This window comes from Coregonus lavaretus (assembly GCF_964263955.1).
Source record: "Coregonus lavaretus genome assembly, chromosome: 5".
Lineage (NCBI taxonomy): Eukaryota > Metazoa > Chordata > Actinopteri > Salmoniformes > Salmonidae > Coregonus > Coregonus lavaretus.
The window spans coordinates 38,018,067-38,039,109 of NC_139992.1; the positions used below are offsets into that span (position 1 = coordinate 38,018,067).

The 21,043-nt window shown below is 41.5% G+C and overlaps 2 protein-coding genes across 2 annotated transcripts in view; one reads left to right on the top strand and one right to left on the bottom strand.

Moving 5' to 3' along the window:
* The window catches only part of LOC311129780 (conserved oligomeric Golgi complex subunit 5-like), an 86,111-nt gene extending 82,866 nt beyond the window's left edge, over positions 1-3,245 (bottom strand). Inside the window, exons 1-5 of the mRNA XM_084162219.1 lie at positions 3,184-3,245; positions 2,688-2,827; positions 2,422-2,479; positions 1,547-1,601; positions 1,226-1,295 (exon numbers count right to left, since the gene is read on the bottom strand). Of these exons, the coding sequence (XP_084018345.1) occupies positions 1,226-1,295; positions 1,547-1,601; positions 2,422-2,479; positions 2,688-2,827; positions 3,184-3,229 (369 nt within the window). The 5' untranslated portion in view covers positions 3,230-3,245. The remainder of the gene's footprint in view (positions 1-1,225; positions 1,296-1,546; positions 1,602-2,421; positions 2,480-2,687; positions 2,828-3,183) is intronic.
* Positions 3,246-3,264: 19 nt separating this feature from the next.
* Positions 3,265-19,247, top strand: LOC311129247 (tRNA-dihydrouridine(20a/20b) synthase [NAD(P)+]-like). The gene is made up of 13 exons (XM_084161543.1): positions 3,265-3,767; positions 3,887-4,008; positions 4,156-4,396; positions 4,539-4,765; positions 5,381-5,640; positions 6,217-6,297; positions 6,845-6,951; positions 14,884-14,984; positions 15,134-15,281; positions 15,581-15,716; positions 15,997-16,099; positions 16,372-16,463; positions 18,248-19,247. Exons 1-13 carry the CDS (start codon positions 3,682-3,684, stop codon positions 18,281-18,283), a joined length of 1,740 nt encoding a protein of 579 aa, XP_084017669.1. The 5' UTR covers positions 3,265-3,681; the 3' UTR covers positions 18,284-19,247.
* Positions 19,248-21,043: the final 1,796 nt, after the last annotated feature.

Genomic DNA, 21,043 nt, shown 5'->3' on the forward strand with positions numbered 1-21,043 from the left:
GCACCCTCTCCTTTCACAAACCAGGCCCATGTTCATCCTAAGATCTTACCAGCCTGGCATGCCTGCCTGCTACTAGTATCTTCTCTGCAGGATGCATGTCTGTGGTGTAGATAACAACAATAACTCCCCACACACACATGATGACAAAGCTGAGACAGAGAGAGCATCAGAAGACAGACAGAGCTGACACACAGCCAGAGCTATGGGAGAGGAAGGAGCCAGTTAGAATCCCAGTGCCCTTTCTGACTGAAGCCATATTCCATCAATATATAATAAGCCTTCCCCTCGACTCCACAGACGACGGAGAGGCAGTGTGTGTTGAATGAGAGCCTGTAAACCCAGAGTCTCTATTTCGCTCTCTATCTGGTCGCAGCTACCCAGCCTCGGACAGGACTGGGTCAGGTTGCTCACAAGAACAGGTCTTATTTTAACAGGGGTAGAAATTCAACTTTTAAAACACCTGATTGCTTTTTATTGATTTCTTCTAAACGGGGGTGGATTAAAAACCACAACAGTGATGTCATGAGTTAAGATAGCATCTGCAATCTGAGAACAGGGTCAAAGTAATGCTGTTTGAAAGGTTGAGATAACGTTGCAAACCTTTAACGTGGTCTTTATGTATTATTTAGTGGAGGACTTACCAAGAAAAACAGATGCATTTTATGTAACAGCTAGGATTCCTGGTATGAAGATCGCTCAGCCTCCAAAAGCACAGTTCCATAAATCATCTTTACAAATATGCCTTTCTCCAAAGTGGTGGGGAGTGATTCCATAATGGCAGGCATGTGCAACAAGAGTAAAAGGGGTCATATAATAACCAACACCTGCTACAGCTACATTGTATTGACAGGGTAGAAGAGGATATCCCAGAGCCATATACAGGTATATAGATCTCTATATGGCTCTGGGTTATTGTCATCTTTCCAATTTAAACAGGAGGATCCTGGCAACTGTCCAGGAGACATTAGGCGACCTTGACAACTTGAAGTACCTATCTTGAAAGTGAGCAGAGAGACAATAAAAACCCAAGCAAATGCTGTCTATCCATTTCTCTACCCCAGATGTCTTTCCAATAAACATGGAAATCAAGTCCAGCGCAGAAGTAGAGACGCTGTCAGACAGAGTGCTGATAATAATGAACACTAGAGAGGCAATCTTCCCCCTGCTATTTGAGCCTCAGTACACGGCCATACAATAATACAACACCATCAAGATGGATGGATACCTGCAATCTGGCGAGCTGGGCAGTCCTGGCTACAATCTTATTGTAGGGGTCAACAATCTTTGTCCTTATCCTACGAGAGAAATCAAATAGAAGGTTGAGTGCTGTTATTAGAGGTCTGATTATTGAGGGTCTCCGAACACAAGGGTAATATTTTGCCTAGAACATTCCCTGTGATGATATGTTATGGTCTGTTATAGGCTTGGAGTAGGTAGATAATGCACCTAACCACTGATACAGGATAAGATGTTTCTTCATCACCATAATGGTTAAGGTTGAGATTGCGGGTATGTTAATCTGGTCCTAGATCAGTGGTTAACCTACCTGTCCACAGCACCCTGCAGAGCAGCGATCCTGGTCTGCATCATCTGCAGGACCCCTGAGAAACAACACACAAACAACTCACTCAATATATCAACATAAAAATTATATGATTGGCTTTTATGTAATAAAACATTATTCTCTGTTCAAATAGACCACAATCACTTCAGTACTGAGATGCACTGATGCTTATATCCAATTGTGTGACAGCAGCATCCCCTATGGACTGTCTACAGCACTACAATGACAGCATATATTCCAGCACATGGGTTTTCAATTTTTTGGGGCTGGGGACCCCTTATTTGATAGCAAATTCATCAGGGACCCCCTCATAATCAGAACATTAAAAAATAGTCTACAAGGAGTTTACTGTGACGTCTGCAGTGCATGGCCGGACGAATCTAGTCTAGGGCCAGTGGAAAGAACATTTGACTAATTTCCTGCAATTCTCCACATTTTGTCATGGGGCAGAGATATTTTTTGTTGTTGCAGCTTTAAAGCTAATATCCTGCAATTCTACACATTTTGCCACGAAGCAGAGAGAAAACATTGATGTTTTCAATTTTAAATTACAGTGCATTTATGTAAAAGAAATACATATATATATATACACACAGTCTCTAATTGGTGGAGTACTGTGGATACCAATATCCCTGTGAGCCTCCCAGGCCCATGTTGTCCAGGGTTAAGAAGATACATTTTAGATTCATAATATTACATTGTATCCACGGTACTTGTATTGTATTACACAGGGATCTGTGGCTTTTGGCCATGGATCCCTTGGCCAAAAGCCCCCAGGGGTCCGCAGACCCCACTTTGAGAACCCCTGTTCCAGCAAGTCAGAAGTGCCATACAAATATGTGCTAAAGGTGTGTTACCTTCCAAAGACTCAATCCCAGTAGCTTGAGCAAGTAGCTCCTCATGCCTGGCTACCACCTGACAGGATAAATATTTACCACAGTCAATAAGTCATTCAACACATGAACGAAAAGTGTCTTTCCTACAGAAAATGTATACATACCAGCCATCAGTATAGAACAAACTGACTGGCCGATTAAACTAATAATAGATATAGGTATGGCTCTATGGGTCTCACATGTGTGAGATACAGTTGTGTGTGACAGGTGATAGGTGTCATGTATACCTGGCAATGGAGCTCCTTGTCCAGCTGACTGATGCCCTGAGACAGCTTGGCCAGCTGTTCTGCGATGACAGCATGGTGGATGGCCTGGGCTGTGTACGTCTTCACGTCAAAGTCCTCTGTGAGAAAATCAGCATAGCATTCTGGAGAAGAGATGGATGAATAGGAAAAATAGATTAGCTAGCTAAATCACTTCCGGGATTATTTCTTACCAATGGTAAAGCAAAAATATGGCCACACACATTCCACTCCAAACGTATTTCCAAAGACACTTCTGTTTTTTATCACAAGTAAAGAAAAGTATTGACAAACAGAAACGATTATGATGTCTTGCTGTCAGTTGTCAATGATGGACTGCACTGTCAACTCGGTAGCTCTCATTCGTAAACGACTACGGGGCTGATACACCTTGCTAAATAAAACAAAACATACACCTACGTGAAGTAAAACTGACTGACAGAAAAGTATTTAAAATAAATGTTAAAATATAGCATTTTACCATCATTTAACAATGAATTCGTTGAAGCTTCTCCACTACCCTCCATGTTTGCCACGTCATCACGCGATTACGTCGAATTTCAGCGACAGGAAATGAACCAAACCAAACACTTTATTCTTCATAAGAAAATATCAAACGATATGTATTTTGTATCAAAGTTCATTGTGATAACGTTATTTACAAAATAAATACGAAAATAAAAAATATTTCAATACTTTTTAGGTTCAAAGGTAAAAAAATGAAAGGTTGTTCGGAGGACACGCTCACTAATGATACAGCGTGTTATTGTTTGCATTCGGGTGTTTGTCAACTTTAGCTAGCTAACTAGCTAGCTTAATTACATCAAATATGAACGTTATCTAGTCACAGCAACGTTAGAATATACCATAAATTGTATGCAACAAACCGTTTCGACTGTGGAAAGAAAAGCATTGCCATGCAAAGCTAACTAGCTAGCTAACTGGCTAGCTCACTTCAGTGATTAAAAACGTACGGTCTATGAAAATGACGACCACCAACATGATGGACATGTTTGAGGAAGGGAAAGTTCTGAAAATCTGTGCTCCTATGGTCCGGTATTCAAAGTAAGTTGATCTGATCTTCGTACATTTTCAATGACTTGTTCAGCTGTTGGGATTTGTGCAGATAGCTGAAGTAGGTTGAGAAATAGCTATAACTCATCGTTTATTTTCTACTTTTCCAGGTTGGCATTCAGGTCACTGGTGAGGAAATTTGACTGTGACATTTGCTTCACTCCAATGATAGTTGCTCCTGACTTTATGCGTTCTGTCAAAGCCAGAGACAGTGAATTTACAACTAATGAAGGTAATATGAGATCACTTTTTTTCTTCAAGGAAATGTTAGATGCCTCTCAAACTATAGGGACTTGGTGTCTGCAGTCATTGATGTGTGGAGACTGTCAATGTGGTGTCAATTAAATCCAACTTTATTGCTCTCTGTCTCTCCCATCAGCTGACCGTCCTCTGATCGTGCAGTTTGCTGCCAGTGATGCCCAGACCCTGGCTGATGCAGCCTGTGTGGTTGCTCCCTTCTCTGATGGAGTGGACCTTAACTGTGGCTGTCCCCAGCGCTGGGCCATGTCGGAAGGCTACGGGGCATGCCTTATCAACAAACCTGAGCTGGTCAAAGACATGGTTCGACATGTCAGGAACCAAGTGGACAATCCTAACTACACAGCCTCCATCAAAATAAGGTACGAGTGATCATATCACCAAATATAATAGTTTCACTTTTACTTCAATGACAAAAGAGCTTGTAAAAGCTTTATTTTGCAAACAACCTAAGTGTCATCTGAAGTTCCTTTTCTAGTCGTTGTTTCCTCTCTCTTTTCCCAGAATTCACAAGGACCTGCGACGTACGGTGGATCTGTGTCAGAAGGCAGAGGCGGCAGGGGTGTCATGGATAACGGTCCATGGTCGGACCGCAGAGGAGCGCCACCAGCCGGTCCACTTTGACGCTATCAAGACCATCAAGGACAGCCTGTCAGTCCCTGTCATCGCCAACGGAGACATAAAGACCCTCCGAGATGTGGAGACCACTCACCAGCTCACTGGAGTTGATGGTCAGTTCAATTACAAAATTCAATTTAATACAAATCTCAATTGATTCCCTATTCCCAATATTGTGCACTACTTGTGACCAGATAGTCAAAAGGCAGTCACACAGGGCTCTGGTCAAAAGTAGTTAACTGTTTATGGGAATAAGGTGTCATATTATATGAGACCCTTAGTAACTAGACGTGTAGTTATTTCCTTGGGAAAGACCCTCTTGAAATAGCTTCATAATAAATCCCTTTATATAGGCCAAAGTGATCCACAATGACAAGCTGTGCAGTTCTATGAAAATAAACCACAACATGGGCGATTTCTGGGGGGGAGCCACTGTCATGGTTTATTTTCATAGAACTACATAGCCCACTGTTTACTCCTTATCATAAACACTATCTGCTTTTCATCTGCATTTATTCTGTAACCTCTCAGATTACATCCAGGGAAATCATTCTCTGTTTATTGTGTCACCTTAACAGATATGAATTGTAAATACATAAATGGGTAGCTAGAGATTCCATGCACATAAATAATTAGAGAAAATATTGAATATCTCTATACAGGATCTTTATAGTTATATGGCTCACTCAAGGCACTTCCCCTCCCACCTCACATGCCCTGTTCTGTAGGTGTGATGGCCGCCCGGGGGCTGTTGTCCAACCCGGCCATGTTCGCTGGCTACAATGAGACCCCTCTTGAGTGTGTGTGGGACTGGGTGGACCTCGCCACGAACCAGGGGACCCCCTTCACCTGCTTCCACCAGCACCTCATCTACATGCTGGAGCGGGTCAGCTCCCATCCCGAGAGGAAGGTGTTCAACTCCCTGCATAGCACCGCCGCTGTCATAGACTACCTCCACAACACATATGGATCACCAGACACACAGACTGTAGTCCTATCATAAACACTGGCTAGGTATATTTTATTGTGTATGTTATTAATAATATTTTCAATGGAATGAAATATTTTATTTACTATATTGCCTTTTAATTTTTGTCTCATTCTGATAGTTGAGGTGTGCAGTGTGCGTGCACATAATGTGTCCCTCTACCTGCAATAAAAAATGAAGGTTGCATTAGATTCACTTCAACATGTCCAGTCAGATATGGTCAAAAGGTACAAACAAAACCAAACACATTACACCTAATTTCATTATATTTGCACTTTCCATGATGTGTACAGTATGGCGTTCACAATATATGGAAGAACCTTATTGGTTCTTCTCATTAGAGGATAAGCCCTGTGGTCCTCTGTAGCTCAGCTGGTAGAGCACGGCGCTTGTAACGCCAAGGTAGTGGGTTCGATCCCCGGGACCACCCATACACAAAAAAAATGTATGCACGCATGACTGTAAGTCGCTTTGGATAAAAGCGTCTGCTAAATGGCATATTATTATTATTATATTATAAGCCAGTAAGCGAACAGGTAAAACCTTCTGTGACGTCATTCCAATGAGACGTAAAAAAAGGAGCGTGAAACAACAGTCTCCAAACTTAAGTTTGCTTTTCTCTTTTCATCCTCTGGTTTTTTGTTCGGATGCCGCAGAGTAAGTTACATACTTTGTATAATTATTAAGATATTGAACTTGGCTCCTCATATGTGTAGTTACTTACTATGTATTTCACAAAAGTGCTAACGTTAGCTAGTACCAGTTAGCTAGATAGCTATTGTGTCCTGCCTTAAAATATTGCCAACTACCTGGCTGATGTCACTGCATGAGGCAAAGTCTTTAGCAAATATAGCTAGCTACTATTTCTATGAGATAAGAACGTATGTTACACACTGAATGAAACAGCATAAACTTAGTACCGCTGGCTGTTATTAACCAAGCATGTGAACCTTGTACGTATCTAGCTAGGATAAGAGGCTTATCACTGAAACAGGAACTACATTGTTGTTCTGAATACATTTGCATTGGTTGTTTCACAGTTAGCTGAAATATATCCAGAGGAAACTTGGTAGCTACGTAGCAAGTTAAATTTTTCTGTTGTTGACATCAATAATTAAACCAGTCCTTTTCCATTCTGGCAAAACAACCTACTGCCAGACTGTGAAAATGACCTCTGTTGCTTAATATGTTTCATATTTTACAGACTGTATTGTTAGAGATGACGTTGCAATGGACTGCAGTTGCCCTCTTCCTCTATGTGGAAATAGGTGTACTCCTCATCCTCTGTCTACCCTTCATCTCAGCCACCAGGTAGGAATGAGCCCTAACCAATCCTGAAACTGCAACAACCCAGTGAGCAAAATTATGTTGAAATGACGTCTTTAAGACATTTTCCAGACTGAAGTCAGGTTCGATCCCCGGGACCACCCATACACAAAAAATATATGCATGCATGACTGTAAGTCGCTTTGGATAAAAGCATCTGCTAAATGGCATATTATTAGTTTATATATTATTATAAGACTTTCCTCTAGATGTTGGAACATTGCTGCGGGGACATGATTCCATTCAGCCACAAGAGCATTAGTGAGGTCGGGCACTGATTTTGGGCGATTAGGCCTGGCTCGCAGTCAGCGTTCCAAATCATCCCAAAGATGTTCGGTGGGGTTGAGGTCAGGGCTCTGTGCAGGCCAGTCAAAATCTTCCACACCAATCTCGACAAACAATTTATGTATGGAACTCACTTTGTGCATGGGGGAATTGTCATGCTGAAACAGGAAAGGGCCTTCCCCAAACTGTTGCCACAAAGTTCGGAAGCACATAATTGTCTAGAATTTCATTGTATGCTGTAGCGTTAAGAATTCTCTTGACTGGAACTAAGGGGCCTAGCCCTAACCATGAAAAAAAGCCCCAGACCATTATTCCTCCTAATTCTTATGCCAATGTTTGTCTATGGAGATTGCATGGCTGTGTGCTCGATTTTATACACCTGTCAGCAACGGGTTTGGCTGAAATAGCCGAATCCATTAATTTGAACGGGTGTCCACATACTTTTGTATATACAGTGTACATTCTAAATGAAGTAAGCATTATATCACAATAATACTTTTTCTATAAATGTATTATAGGAAACAAAAGCCAACTGAAGATTGCAATATTTATTATTGCTCCCATCCAGCCTTGTGTAGGTCTACAATCTTGTCCCTGACATCCTTGGAGAGCTCTTTGGTCTTGGCCATGGTGGAGAGTTTGGAATCTGATTGATTGCTTCTGTGGACAGGTGTCTTTTATACAGGTAACAAACTGAGATTAGGAGCACTCCCTTTAAGAGTGTGCTCCTAATCTCAGCTTGTTACCTGTATAAAAGACACCTGGGAGCCAGAAATCTTTCTGATTGAGAGGGGGTCAAATACTTATTTCCCTCATTAAAATGCAAATCAATTTATAACATTTTTGACATGCGTTTTTCTGGATTTCAGCAGGGGATCAAATACTTTTTTTCCTCACTGTATACGATCCCCTGCTGATTTTGTACGTTTGCCCACTGACAAAGAAATGATCAGTCTATAATTTTAATGAAATGTCCAGATCGACTAGCCCATGTCAGCTGAAATGTTTTGCTAGGTTTTTTAACCCATAGATTTTGTTGTAATGTTTGAGTCACTCAAAAATCACATGAATACATATGGCAAAATGTATAGAATTGCAAGAAAATGTGCTTTAAAACTGCAGAATTGATCTCTGCACCCCATTTCAAAATGTGTAGAACTCCAGGAAATACGTTTTAAACATGCAAAATGTTCTCTCCGACAACAAGAGGGGTGTGACCAGGTTGTGTCCTCAACAATGTTTGTGCCCATAGAAATAGACGTGGTGCGCACATGCAGGGGGGGCGCGGGATGTTCCCCAATGCTGGAAGTGGGGCCTGAGTGAAAAGCTGTGGGAAAGCCTGCTCTACTGTGCTGTCCAAACATGACCGGACCAAATCTGAAACAATCATAGACATCTATGGTCTAAGGCACTGCATCGCAGTGCTAACTGTGCCACTAGAGATCCTGGTTCGAATCCAGGCTCTGTCGCAGCCAGCCGCGACCGGGAGACTCATGGGCGGCGCACAATTGGCCCAGCGTCGTCTAGGGTAGGGGAGGGAATGGCCGGCAGGGATGTAGCTCAGTTGATAGAGCATGGCGTTTGCAACGCCAGGGTTGTGGGTTCGATTCCCACGGGGGGGCAGTATAAAAAAAAAAATGTAATCACTAACTGTAAGTCGCTCTGGATAAGAGCATCTGCTAAATGACTAAAATGTAAAATCTATGTTTGTGCCAAATCAAGGCTGGTCAGGACCAGACCAAATCTGAACCAAACAAAATGTATATGATTGGTTCATATTTTGACCAAACAATCGACGTCCTGTACATTGAAATGAAGGCCAGTCCGGACTGCACAAAAAAAGATGTCCAAAAGTCGTTGTGGTCCATGCTTAGTGGGAATCCATCATAACATGGAGAAGTATAGCTATAGCTGTAGCTATGGACAAAGTAGTAAAAGGGGCTTGGCTCCCTACAAGCTACAACAGGAATCATGCTACAATTGAGACAATGTTGTGACTAGCTGCATTAGGGCTGACCTCAATTAGTTGATTGTTTGGTCGACCTGTTTTTTTTAGTTTTTTTTTTAGCAGTAGCAAATATATATTTTTTAATGTATGGGACACGAGACACCGGTCTGATTCCCGCCTATCTCAGTAAACTAATCAGTTGCTGAGACTAATCCATTGCAGAGGTTGTGTGGATAGCACAGTCCAAGAAGAAGGGGAGTGTGGCTAAAAGGCACAATGCACGTCTCCGGAATGTGCTCTCTCCCGCCAATTTGTGCACATTCCTTGTTTTATAACTTAATTGTGTGAATTGTTTGCCTTGATTGTTAGTGTCTATCAATTCACAATTACATATCACCAGTAGTACATTTACCGTTAATTCCTATGTTTGGTTATGGTCCTTTCTGTTAATTCATTCAATCTATTATTATTCTAGTTTTACCGTTCTCATTGTCTGAGTGGACACGTTGTTTGCAGAGCGCACAACCTATGCCACACTTGTGAGAAACACATTTAGGTTTATTTCATTCCATTTATGAGTTTTGTCAATTTAGTCATTGACAGTTGTACTCCAAACAAAAGACAATGTTGAGTAAGGACTAGGGCTGTTGCTGTGACCGTATTACAGCCACACCGGCTGTCACGAGTCATGAAATCAGTCATATTCCACGTGACCGTTTAGTCACGGTAATTATGCTTCTCCAAGCTCTGATGCTGCTGATGGTCATTAGTAGCCTACCAAACTTGCTAACTGCCTGGTACTCAGCACTGTATTGTCCATCTAATCACTCTGACATCAGTGCAAATGTATTCGAAAATCTAATCAAACACTTCATGAGAGCCCATGAGCTCATGTTGCGCAACATTTGTATAGGCTATGAAATTCTGCAAGAAAACAGAGTGATGGCCTCTATTAAAAAGAGGATCCCATCAGCTTTCTATAGGCTAGGCCTACTATATTTATTTCTCAACTTTCCTAATGTTAAGCAAATATTAAGCACATTGCTTATCTTTACAACAGGAGTATAGCCTACCTGGCTGGCATGAAAATGAACCACAGGAAAAGCATCCTCAATTTGCTATTTAAGTGCAGAGATGACATGTATTTTTTCCCATGCCCCTGTATCGAGACATGTTTGATAAAAATCTCATTTTTTTCCCCTTCTGGTTATCTTGATCTCTGGCTCCCTCTTGAGTAATTTGTGTCTTATTTAATCAAACAGTTCGCTTAAAGCGTTAGACAAGCATCTAGATTATTTTATTAAACACATAGGGTGTGTCTATATATACAGCTCTGGAAAAAATTAAGAGAACACTGCAAATGTTTCTTAAATCAGCATCTCTACATGTATGACAGCCATTCCATTCCAGTGTCTGTTGAATTCCAACACAGGCACACCTCATTCTACTGAATTAGGTACTGATTAGGTGATCACCAGAAGCAAATCTTATTTAACAAGGAAAAGTATAAAAACCACTGCTGTGGTCATCACTATCATCTTGCAATAGGACCAGCTGGATGGCAAAAACAGTGCTAATAGTACCTCAAAAGTAATATTAATCAAAAAATAACCATTGACCATGCCAAAAGAGTTGAAAAGGAAAGTTTTGAGTGAGGAAAAGAAGGGTTCAATTCTGGCTTTACTGGCTGGGGGATACAGTGAGCGTCAGGTTGCTTCCATCCTTAAAATTTAAATGACGGCGTTTCATAAGAACAAGTTCAAGCAGCAGACATTGGGGACAACAACGCTACATACCGGCAGAGGGTTGAAAACAACTCTCTACTGACCGGGATGACCGCCAACTCATTTGAATGTCACTCAACAACCGTAGGATGACATCAAGTGACCTACAAAAAGAATGGCAAACGGCAGCTGGGGTGAAGTGCACGGCGAGGATGGTTCGAAACAGGCTCCTAGGGGCAGTGCTGAAGTCGTGCAAAGCTAGAAAAAAGCCCTTCATCAATGAGAAGCAAAGAAGAGCCAGGCTGAGGTTTGCAAAAGACCATAAGGATTGGACCGTAGAGGACTGGAGTAAGGTAATCTTCTCTAATGAGTCCAATTTTCAGCTTTGCCCAACACCTGGTCGCATAATGGTTAGACGGTGATATGATGTTTTTATGGTATAATGATGTCATGTCATAGTATCGTGGGGAACAGGTTAGAGTTACGAGAAGTGGTTTGGGGTCATGAAGTCTACATTCCTTATGTCAAGGTAGATTAGTGATGTTTAGGATAGTGACTTGGGGTAAAGAGTGATGAACATCAAAGACAGGGAGTGCCCATGGAGACTTACCAGATGTATGCCAGGAAGAGGGTGATAGAAGGTATATAAGGTAGAGTGTTTCCTTTGTTGAAGTTAGTTCAACTGACGAAGGGCAAAGCCATGTCCGTTTGTTAGATGAACCCACGAGCTCGTGATCCAATAAATACTTGGTATAAAATCTCCACAGAATGTCTAAGTAAATTCTTGCATCTTGAACTTCTCAATACCAGAAACTCGTCATAACAGACGGAGACCTGGAGAGGCCTACAAGCCACAGTGTCTCGCACCCACTGTGAAATTTGGTGGAGGATAGGTGATGATCTGGGGGTGCTTCAGCTAGGCTGGAATCGGGCAGATTTGTCTTTGTGAAGGACGCATGAATCAAGCCATGTACAAGGTTGTCCTGGAAGAAAACTTGCTTCCTTTTGCTCTGACATTGTTCCCCAACTCTGAGGATTGGTTTTTCCAGCAGGACAATGCGCCATGCCACACAGCCAGGTCAATCAAGGTGTGGATGGAGGACCACCAGATCAAGACCCTGTCATGGCCAGCCCAATCTCCAGACCTGAATCCCATTTGAAAACTTCTGGAATGTGATCAAGAGGAAGATGGATGGTCACAAGCCATCAAAAAAAGCCGAGCTGCTTGAATTTTTGCGCCAGGAGTGGCATAAAGTCACCCAACATCAATGTGAAAGACTGGTGGAGAGCATGCCAAGACGCATGAAAGCTGTAATTGAAAATCAGGGTTATTCCACCAAATATTGATTTCTGAACTCTTCCTAAATTAAAACATTAGTATTTTGTTGTTTAAAAATGAACATGAACTTATTTTCTTTGCATTATTCGAGGTCTGACAACACTGCATCTTTATTGTTATTTTGACCAGTTGTCATTTTCTGCAAATAAATGATCTAAATGACAATACTTTTATTTGGAATTTGGGAGAAATGTTGTCAGTAGTTTATAGAATAAAACAAAAATGTTATTTTTACCCAAACACATACCTATAAATAGTAAAACCAGAGAAACTGATAATTTTGCAGTGGTCTCTTAATTTTTTCCAGAGCTGTATATACAGTTGAAATCGGAAGTTTACATACAACTTAGCCAAATACATTTAAACTCAGTTTTTCACAATTCCTGACATTTAATCCTAGTAAAAATTCTTAGGTCAGTTAGGATCACCACTTTATATTAAGAATGTGAAATTACATTTTTTTTTGGGGGGGGGGGGGTTAGAGGGATTACTTTATCCTATCCCAGGTATTCCTTAAAGAGGTGGGGTTTCAAATGTCTCCGGAAGGTGGTGAGTGACTCCGCTGTCCTGGCTTCGTGAGGGAGCTTGTTCCACCATTGGGGTGCCAGAGCAGTGAACAGTTTTGACTGGGCTGAGCGGGAACTGTGCTTCCGCAGAGGTAGGGGAGCCAGCAGGCCAGAGGTGGATGAACGCAATGCCCTCGTTTGGGTGTAGGGACTGATCAGAGCCTGAAGGTACGGAGGTGCCGTTCCCCTCACAGCTCCGTAGGCAAGCACCATGGTCTTGTAGCAGATGCAAGCTTCAATTGGAAGCCAGTGTAGTGTGCGGAGGAGCGGGGTGACGTGAGAGAACTTGGGAAGGTTGAACACCAGACGTGCTGCGGCATTCTGGATGAGTTGTAGGGGTTTAATGGCACAGGCAGGGAGCCCAGCCAACAGCGAGTTGCAGTAATCCAGACGGGCGATGACAAGTGCCTGGATTAGGACCTGTGCCGCTTCCTATGTAATGTCACAATAATAGTAGAGAGTCACAATAATAGTAGAGAGTGATTTATTTCAGCTTTTATTTCTTTCATCACATTCCCAGTGGGTCAGAGGTTTACATACACTCAATTAATATTTGGTAGCATTGCCTTTAAATTGTTTAACTTGGGTCAAACGTTTCGGGTAGCCTTCCACAAGCTTCCCACAATAAGTTGGGTGAATTTTGGCCCATTCCTCCTGACAGAGCTGGTGTAACTGAGTTAGGTTTGTAGGCCTCCTTGCTCGCACACACCTTTTCAGTTCTGCCCCCACATTTTCTATAGGATTGAGGTCAGGGCTTTGTGATGGCCACTCCAATACCTTGACTTTGTTGTCCTTAAGCCATTTTGCCACAACTTTGGAAGTAATCTTAGGGTCATTGTCCATTTGGAAGACCATTTGCGACCAAGCTTTAACTTCCTGACTGATGTCTTAAGATGATGCTTCAATATATCCACATAATTTTCCTTCCTCATGATGCCATCTATTTTGTGAAGTGCACCAGTCCCTCCTGCAGCAAAGCACCCCCACAGCATGATGCTGCCACTCCCGTGCTTCGGCTTGCAAGCACCCCCTTTTCCCTCCAAACATAACGATGGTCATTATGGCCAAACAGTTCTATTTTTGTTTAATCAGACCAGTGGACATTTCTCCAAAAAGTATCTTTGTCCCCATGTGCAGTTGCAAACTGTAGTCTGGCTTTTTTATGGCGGTTTTGGAGCAGTGGCTTCTTCCTTGCTGAGCGGCCTTTCAGGTTATGTCGATATAGGACTCGTTTTACTGTGGATATAGATACTTTTGTACCTGTTTCCTCCAGCATCTTCACAAGGTCCTTTGCTGTTATTCTGGGATTGATTTGCACTTTTCGCACCAAAGTACGTTCATCTTTAGGAGACAGAACGCATCTCCTTCCTGAGCTGTATGACGGCTGTGTGAACCCATGGTGTTTATACTTGCGTACTATTGTTTGTACAGATGAACGTGGTACCTTCAGGCGTTTGGAAATTGCTCCCAAGGATGAACCAGACTTGTGGAGGTCTACCATTGTTTTCTGAGGTCTTGGCTGATTTCTTTTGATTTTCCCATGATGTCAAGCAAAGAGGCACTGAGTTTGAAGGTAGGCCTTGAAATACATCCACAGGTACACTTCCAATTGACTCAAATGATGTCAATTAGCCTATCAGAAGCTTCTAAAGCCATGACATCATTTTCCGGAATTTAAAGGCACAGTCAACTTAGCGTATGTAAACTTCTGACCCACTGGAATTGTGATACAGTGAAATAAACTGTAAACAATTGTTGGAAAAATGACTTGTGTCATGCAGAAAGTAGATGTCCTAACCGACTTGCCAAAACTATAGTTTGTTAACAAGAAATTTGTGGAGTGGTTGAAAAATTAGTTTGAATGACTCCAACCTACGTGTATGTAAACTTCCGATTTCAACTGTATATGGAAAAATACACTTTTTAAAATGTCAACCAATCGATTGTGTCAACCAAAAAGTGTTGACTATCGCTCCATCCACAGATATTTTATTAGACATTGACTTTTTTGCAGTGGTCTGAGTTTCAGCATTATGTTTTTGTGCTGTTTTGCAGATGGCAGAGTATCTTCCAGCTGAGAATATGGAACAAAATGGCCAGGTTTTGGAATAAATTCTTCCTCGCCATGATCATAATCCTCATAGTCCTCTTCTTCGGTAAGCGGATGCCAAAATGTTTAATCTACTCACAGATCATAATGACTCCCAATAGTGACACTCTCACCAGAGATCTTACAATCTCAATCTCATACAATGCTTTTGCCATGTTTAACCATGTCGTACCACACCTGCACACCCTCCTGTAGACGCTGTGCGCGAGGTGAGGAAGTATTCGGGGGCGGGAAACCGCAAGGATGCTAATCTGCATCCCAACATGTTTGACAACCTCAACATGAAGCTGTTCAGAGCCCAGAGGAACCTCTACATCTCCGGCTTTTCCCTCTTCCTCTGGCTGTAAGTCCTGGAACTTTGTCCATCACTCACCCATTGACATACTGAATCCTCACTGTGTCATCATCACATTGGGATGGATACTGGTGAAAACCAGCCAGTGCATGGATCGTCATAATCATAGAGATTTCTTTATTCATTACAATGACCATAACACTCTGGTCGTGTTCAGTAGGGCACACCGTAGCAAAATGTTTAGCAACGGAAAACAAAAAATGTGTTGAGATGGACAAGTTCAGGTGGCAGCTCTCTGTTATTCTCAGTATTGAACATCATCTCTGTGTGTTGTTGTTTACCTACAGGGTACTGAGGCGGGTGATCACTCTGATCAACCAGCTGGCGACGGAATCTGGCACCACGGCCTCTCTGCAGACCAAGGCAGAGAGTGCCAACCAAACTGCCAAGAAATACATGGAGGACAACGAGCTACTGAAGCAGGTAAAGTCATACCAAGTATCACTGCCCTTTCTGCACCTGAGCCCATATTTAAAAGGGTCTCAAAAGGAAGAGCGCTGATCTAGGATAAGGCCCCCCTTGTCGATGAAAATATATTAATTTTGATTTAAAAGGCGAAACTGATGCTATATCAGAACTCCTACTCAGATATTTGGGCCTTCATCCACACTAAAAGAAAACAAAACTCATTTTGGTACTGCATATGGTTGAGAGGTGTGGTAAGTGCTTCATGTTTGTTAATGTTTACCTGTGTTTGTTTCAGACTCTGATGGATGGGAAGGGGGACAAGGCCACAGCGGAGGGAAACGAGCTGCTGAGGTCAGAGATGGAGAAACTGAGAGGAGAACTGAAGGGCTCAGAGGAAGGTGAGGAAGACACACACAATACTTTTGTGACAAAGATCGAATAATGGAACCAAAAATCCAGTAAAACTAAAATATAGTGAATATGTAGAACTACAATACAATAACCAACCAAATGAAATCAGACCATAATGACAATAAAACAAACATGGGCTTCAATTACTGTTCATGTATGTGCACTTTGACCCATAGCATGTCACCTTTTAGATAGATTGGATGATATGCATGGGAATTGGATGATAATGGCAAAGCTTTGGGGTTAATGTTTTCCCTAGCCTTGAAAAAGTCCCAATCCGAGATGGAAGCTATGAAGAAACAATTCGATGGACTGACCAAAGAATACGACCGACTGCTGAAAGAACACCAGGTAACGCCAGAGCTGATCATACATACAGTATCTACACTTAGCCTACAGTGCCTTCAGAAAGTATTCACACCGCTTGACTTTTTCCTAATTTTATTGTGTTACAGCCTGAATTTAAAATGGATTACATTTAGATTTTTGGCCAATGGCCTACACGCAATACCTCATAATGTCAAAGTGGAATTATGTTTTTAAAAATTTTTAAACAATTCATACAAAATAAAAAGCTGAAATGTCTTGAGTCAATAAGTATTCAACCACTTTGTTATGGCAAGCCTATATAAGCCTAAAAGACAAGTCACATAATAAGTTGCATGGACTCTGTGTGCAATAATAGTGTTTAACATTATTTTTTAATGACTCTGTACCTCACACATACAATTATTTGTAAGGTCCCTCAGTCAAGCAGTGAATTTCAAACACAGATTCAACCACAAAGACCAGGAAGGTTTTCCAATACCTTGCAAAGGGCACCTATTAGTAGATGGGTTAAAATGAAAAAGCAGACATTACATTTTCCTTTGAGCATGGTGAAGTTATTAATTACACTTTGGATGCTGTATCAATACACCCAGTCACTACAAAGATACAGGCGTCCTTCCTAGCTCAGTTGCCGGAGAGGAAGGAAACCGTTCTGCTCCGTTCATCTTTCCCTCAATCCTGACTAGTCTCACAGTTCCTATCGATGAAAAACATCCCCACAGCAAGATGCTGCCACCACCATGCTTCACAGTAGGGATGTTGCCAGGTTTCCTCCAGATGTGACGCTTGGCATTCAGGCCAAATATTTCAATCTTGTTTCAACAGACCAGAGAATCTTGTTTCTCATGGTCTTAGATTCTTTAGGTGCCTTTTGGCAAACTCCAAGCGGGCTGTCATGTGCCTTTTACTGAGGAGTGGCTTCCGTCTGGCCACTCTACCATAAAGGCCTGATTGGTGGAGTGCTGCAGAGATGGTTGTCTTTCTGGAAGGTTCTCCCATCTCTACAGAGGAACTCTGGAGCTCTGTCAGAGTGACCATCGGGTTCTTGGTCACCTTCCTGACCAAGGCCCTTCTCCCCCGATTGCTCAGTTTGGCTGGGTGGACAGCTCTAGGAAGAGTCTTGGTGGTTCCAAACTTCTTCCATTTAAGAATGATGGAGGCCACTGTGTTCTTGGTGACATTCAATGCTGCAGACATTTTTTGGTACCCTTCCCCAGATCTGTGCCTCGACACAATCCTGTCTCGGAGCTCTACGGATAATTCCTTCGACCTCATGGTTTTTCCTCTGACATGCACTGTCAACTGTGGGACCTTTATATAGACAGGTGTGCCTTTCCAAATCATGTCCAATCAATTACATTTACCACAGGTGGACTCCATTCAAGTTGTAGAAACATCTAAAGGATGATCAATGGAAACAGGATGCACCTGAGCTCAATTTCGAGTCTCATAGCAAAGGGTCTGAATAGTTATGTAAATAAGGTATTTCTGTTTATAATTTTTAATACATTTGCAAACATTTCTAAAAACCAGTTTTTGCTTTGTCATTATGGGGTATTGTGTGTAGATTGATGAGAAAAATGCATATTTAATCCATTTTAGAATAAGGCTGTAATGTAACAAAATGTGGAAAAAGTCAAGGGGTCTGAATACTTTCCGAGTGCACTGTAGATACTGTATATTACTACCCTGCTCAACTGTCAACAGAATACTTCAGCTCTGACTTTAGTACTACTATACATTTACTTCTACCACTTCACAGATATACTGTATATATATATATATATATATATTTTTTTTTTCAGAATCTTCAAGAGAGTGGACACAAAAAGGATGATTGATCGTTCTTATGACTACAGCGGTCAGAACGTTTACATATCGTACCAAGAAACCAGAAAAAACACTGTCATGCACGCTATCGCCAGTTGTGAATGAATGCCTGCATGCATGGCTGTACAAGCTTCAGATTACAGTGGTCTTCTACTGTGAATGTATTTTTGATGTAATGGGCTTGCTATGCTGTTTTTGTCCTGTACATGGCAAGAGCACCACTGTTACATTCATATCATTTTTTTTACAAATTCAGTTGTATGTGTTTTGTTAAACAAAATTAGCATTGAGTTCATAGGGGTAAAGAAGTTATATTGAGTGATTTTGTTGTTGAATATTTGATATCAATGGTGATCTGTTTTAATTCCTCTGAAGATATTCTACATATTTAGATGTTAAGGGGGTTGTGGATATTACACAGGGTCAGGGTTAGGCTAGATTGAAAATCCAATATTGGGTCATGATTTTCTTTTTGGTAATAAGGAAACTGAAACAGAAATGTGTGTGGAGATTCATATTTCCTCTTCTCACTCTCAGACCCCCTGTAGTGTCACACACAACTGTGAAGATTGTATAGACTAATAAAACCAGAGTATGACTGTCCCACCCCAGGGGTTTGATTGGGTAGACCGGGTCAGCACTTGGGAGTGGGATTGACCAGCAAGTCTTCCTCTAGCCCCCATGCCCTAAGCACTTATCTCCTATAGGGCCAGACATTTTTCTCCCCCATGTACTGTACATTAAATTCCAATACTAGGGGACAGAAGCTTCCCTGACAGAATAAGTGCCTTTCAGACCACTGTAGATATATTTTCTCATTCCAAGTACAAAAATCTGCTTTGAGTAAGCAAGTGTTTCAATATTTCAGTATTGCTCACTATTAAAGTTTTGTGCTGCAAAAAAAAAAAAACGTTTAGAAAAATTGTCTCCACATACCAACATGTTATCCCATATTAAAAATGTTTTATTGTTGTATTACATTTATAATATATTTTTGTTTATCGAAGAAAAACAACTATACACATTCAGATTTTTTAAGCGAGTGAGAAACGGCATCCATTTCATTTAATTTGTTTCACAAAACAAAGCGATTCAAATAAAAATGTTCCTTGGTATCATTTGCAAAATTAGCATATATTTGGCCCACCAACCCCAGTGATTGAAATATTCACCTGTATAATATAAAGACATGTTTATAAACTAAATTTAAACTTTTTTTAAACTTGATACAACCTGAGAATAGACCATGATGTTTTTGTTCTGAGGTTTTGGCACATTAAGGGCTCTATTCAATCCGTATCGCAGTTGGTAGAGCATGGCGTTTGCAACGCCAGGGTTGTGGGTTCGATTCCCACGGGGGGCCAGTATGAAAAATAAAAAAAGAATGTATGCACTCACTAACTGTAAGTCGCTCTGGATAAGAGCGTCTGCTAAAATGACTAAAATGTAAATTCGGCGTTAGTGTGATTAAAATATAAAGGCAATATTCCTGCGTTAGCGGAGACTGCATTCACGGTGAACGCTGCATATGTCGGCTCAGTCGGAAATGACCTTTACATTTCTATCGCACAATCGTAACACTTCAGCGATACAGATTAAATAGAGCCCTAAAACTTTCAAACATACGTACACAACGTATACACATTCAGACATGTAGACACAGACTGACCAATAAATGATGCGAATTTGCTTTACTTCTCATAATGAATATGGCACCTACAGTGGATAGTCATTGATGGTAGAACTATAACACAGTATAGTGGTCCAGTGGATGTGCATTTGATATCTATAATGATCTTTGAGTTGTTAATTATATCTCAATTAATTGTGGCGTTAATGTAACTTTCTAGACCGAGATGGATTTACTACCAGTATGCAATACTGCCACCTAGTGAATTTGATCAGAACTGAAATAAGAAAGCTCCTGCTGCACACCAAAGGCAGATAACAGCTATGGTAAGATGGCACAGTGGCATCTCCTGTGGCACAACACAGTCACACAGACATGATTAACAGTAGCCCCTGGTGCTAACATGTGTCTTTTGTCCTGATCTTGTCCACATTCTGATTGTGCCCTTATTTTTTAGACAGGTTTAGACGATTAAAAGGCGCATTGTGATCTGATTGTGATCAGATCTTACACAGCAAATTCTCCAGTGTTAAATCAACACAGTGTTAACACTGGTCTAGTGTCTATACAGGTCCACACTTTTTTCAGTGTTAAATTAACACACTGCTTAGTGTAAAGCTCCATTTGCATATTTCCCAGAGTGCCTTGCCTTTCGAGTGAATTGTAGAGTTACCACCCATGATTGATGATAGTGGTCCAGTGGATGTGCATTTGATATCTATAATGATCTTTGAGTTGTTAATTGTATGTATCACAATTCATTGTGATATTAGTGTAGCTCTCCCGAGTGTAAATTAGTGTAAATCTCCCGAGTGGCGCAGTGGTCTAAGGCACTGCATCGCAGTGCTAGCTGTGCCACTAGATATCCTGGTTCGAATCCAGGCTCTGTCGTAGCCGGCCGCGACCGGGAGACCCATGGGGCGGCGCACAATTGGCCCAGCGTCGTCCAGGGTAGGGGAGGGAATGGCCGGCAGGGATGTAGCTCAGTTGGTAGAGCATGGCGTTTGCAACGCCAGGGTTGTGGGTTTGATTCCCACGGGGGGCCAGTATGAAAAAAAATACTAAAAATAATGTATGCACTCACTAACTGTAAGTCGCTCTGGATAAGAGCGTCTGCTAAATGACTAAAATGTAAATGTAT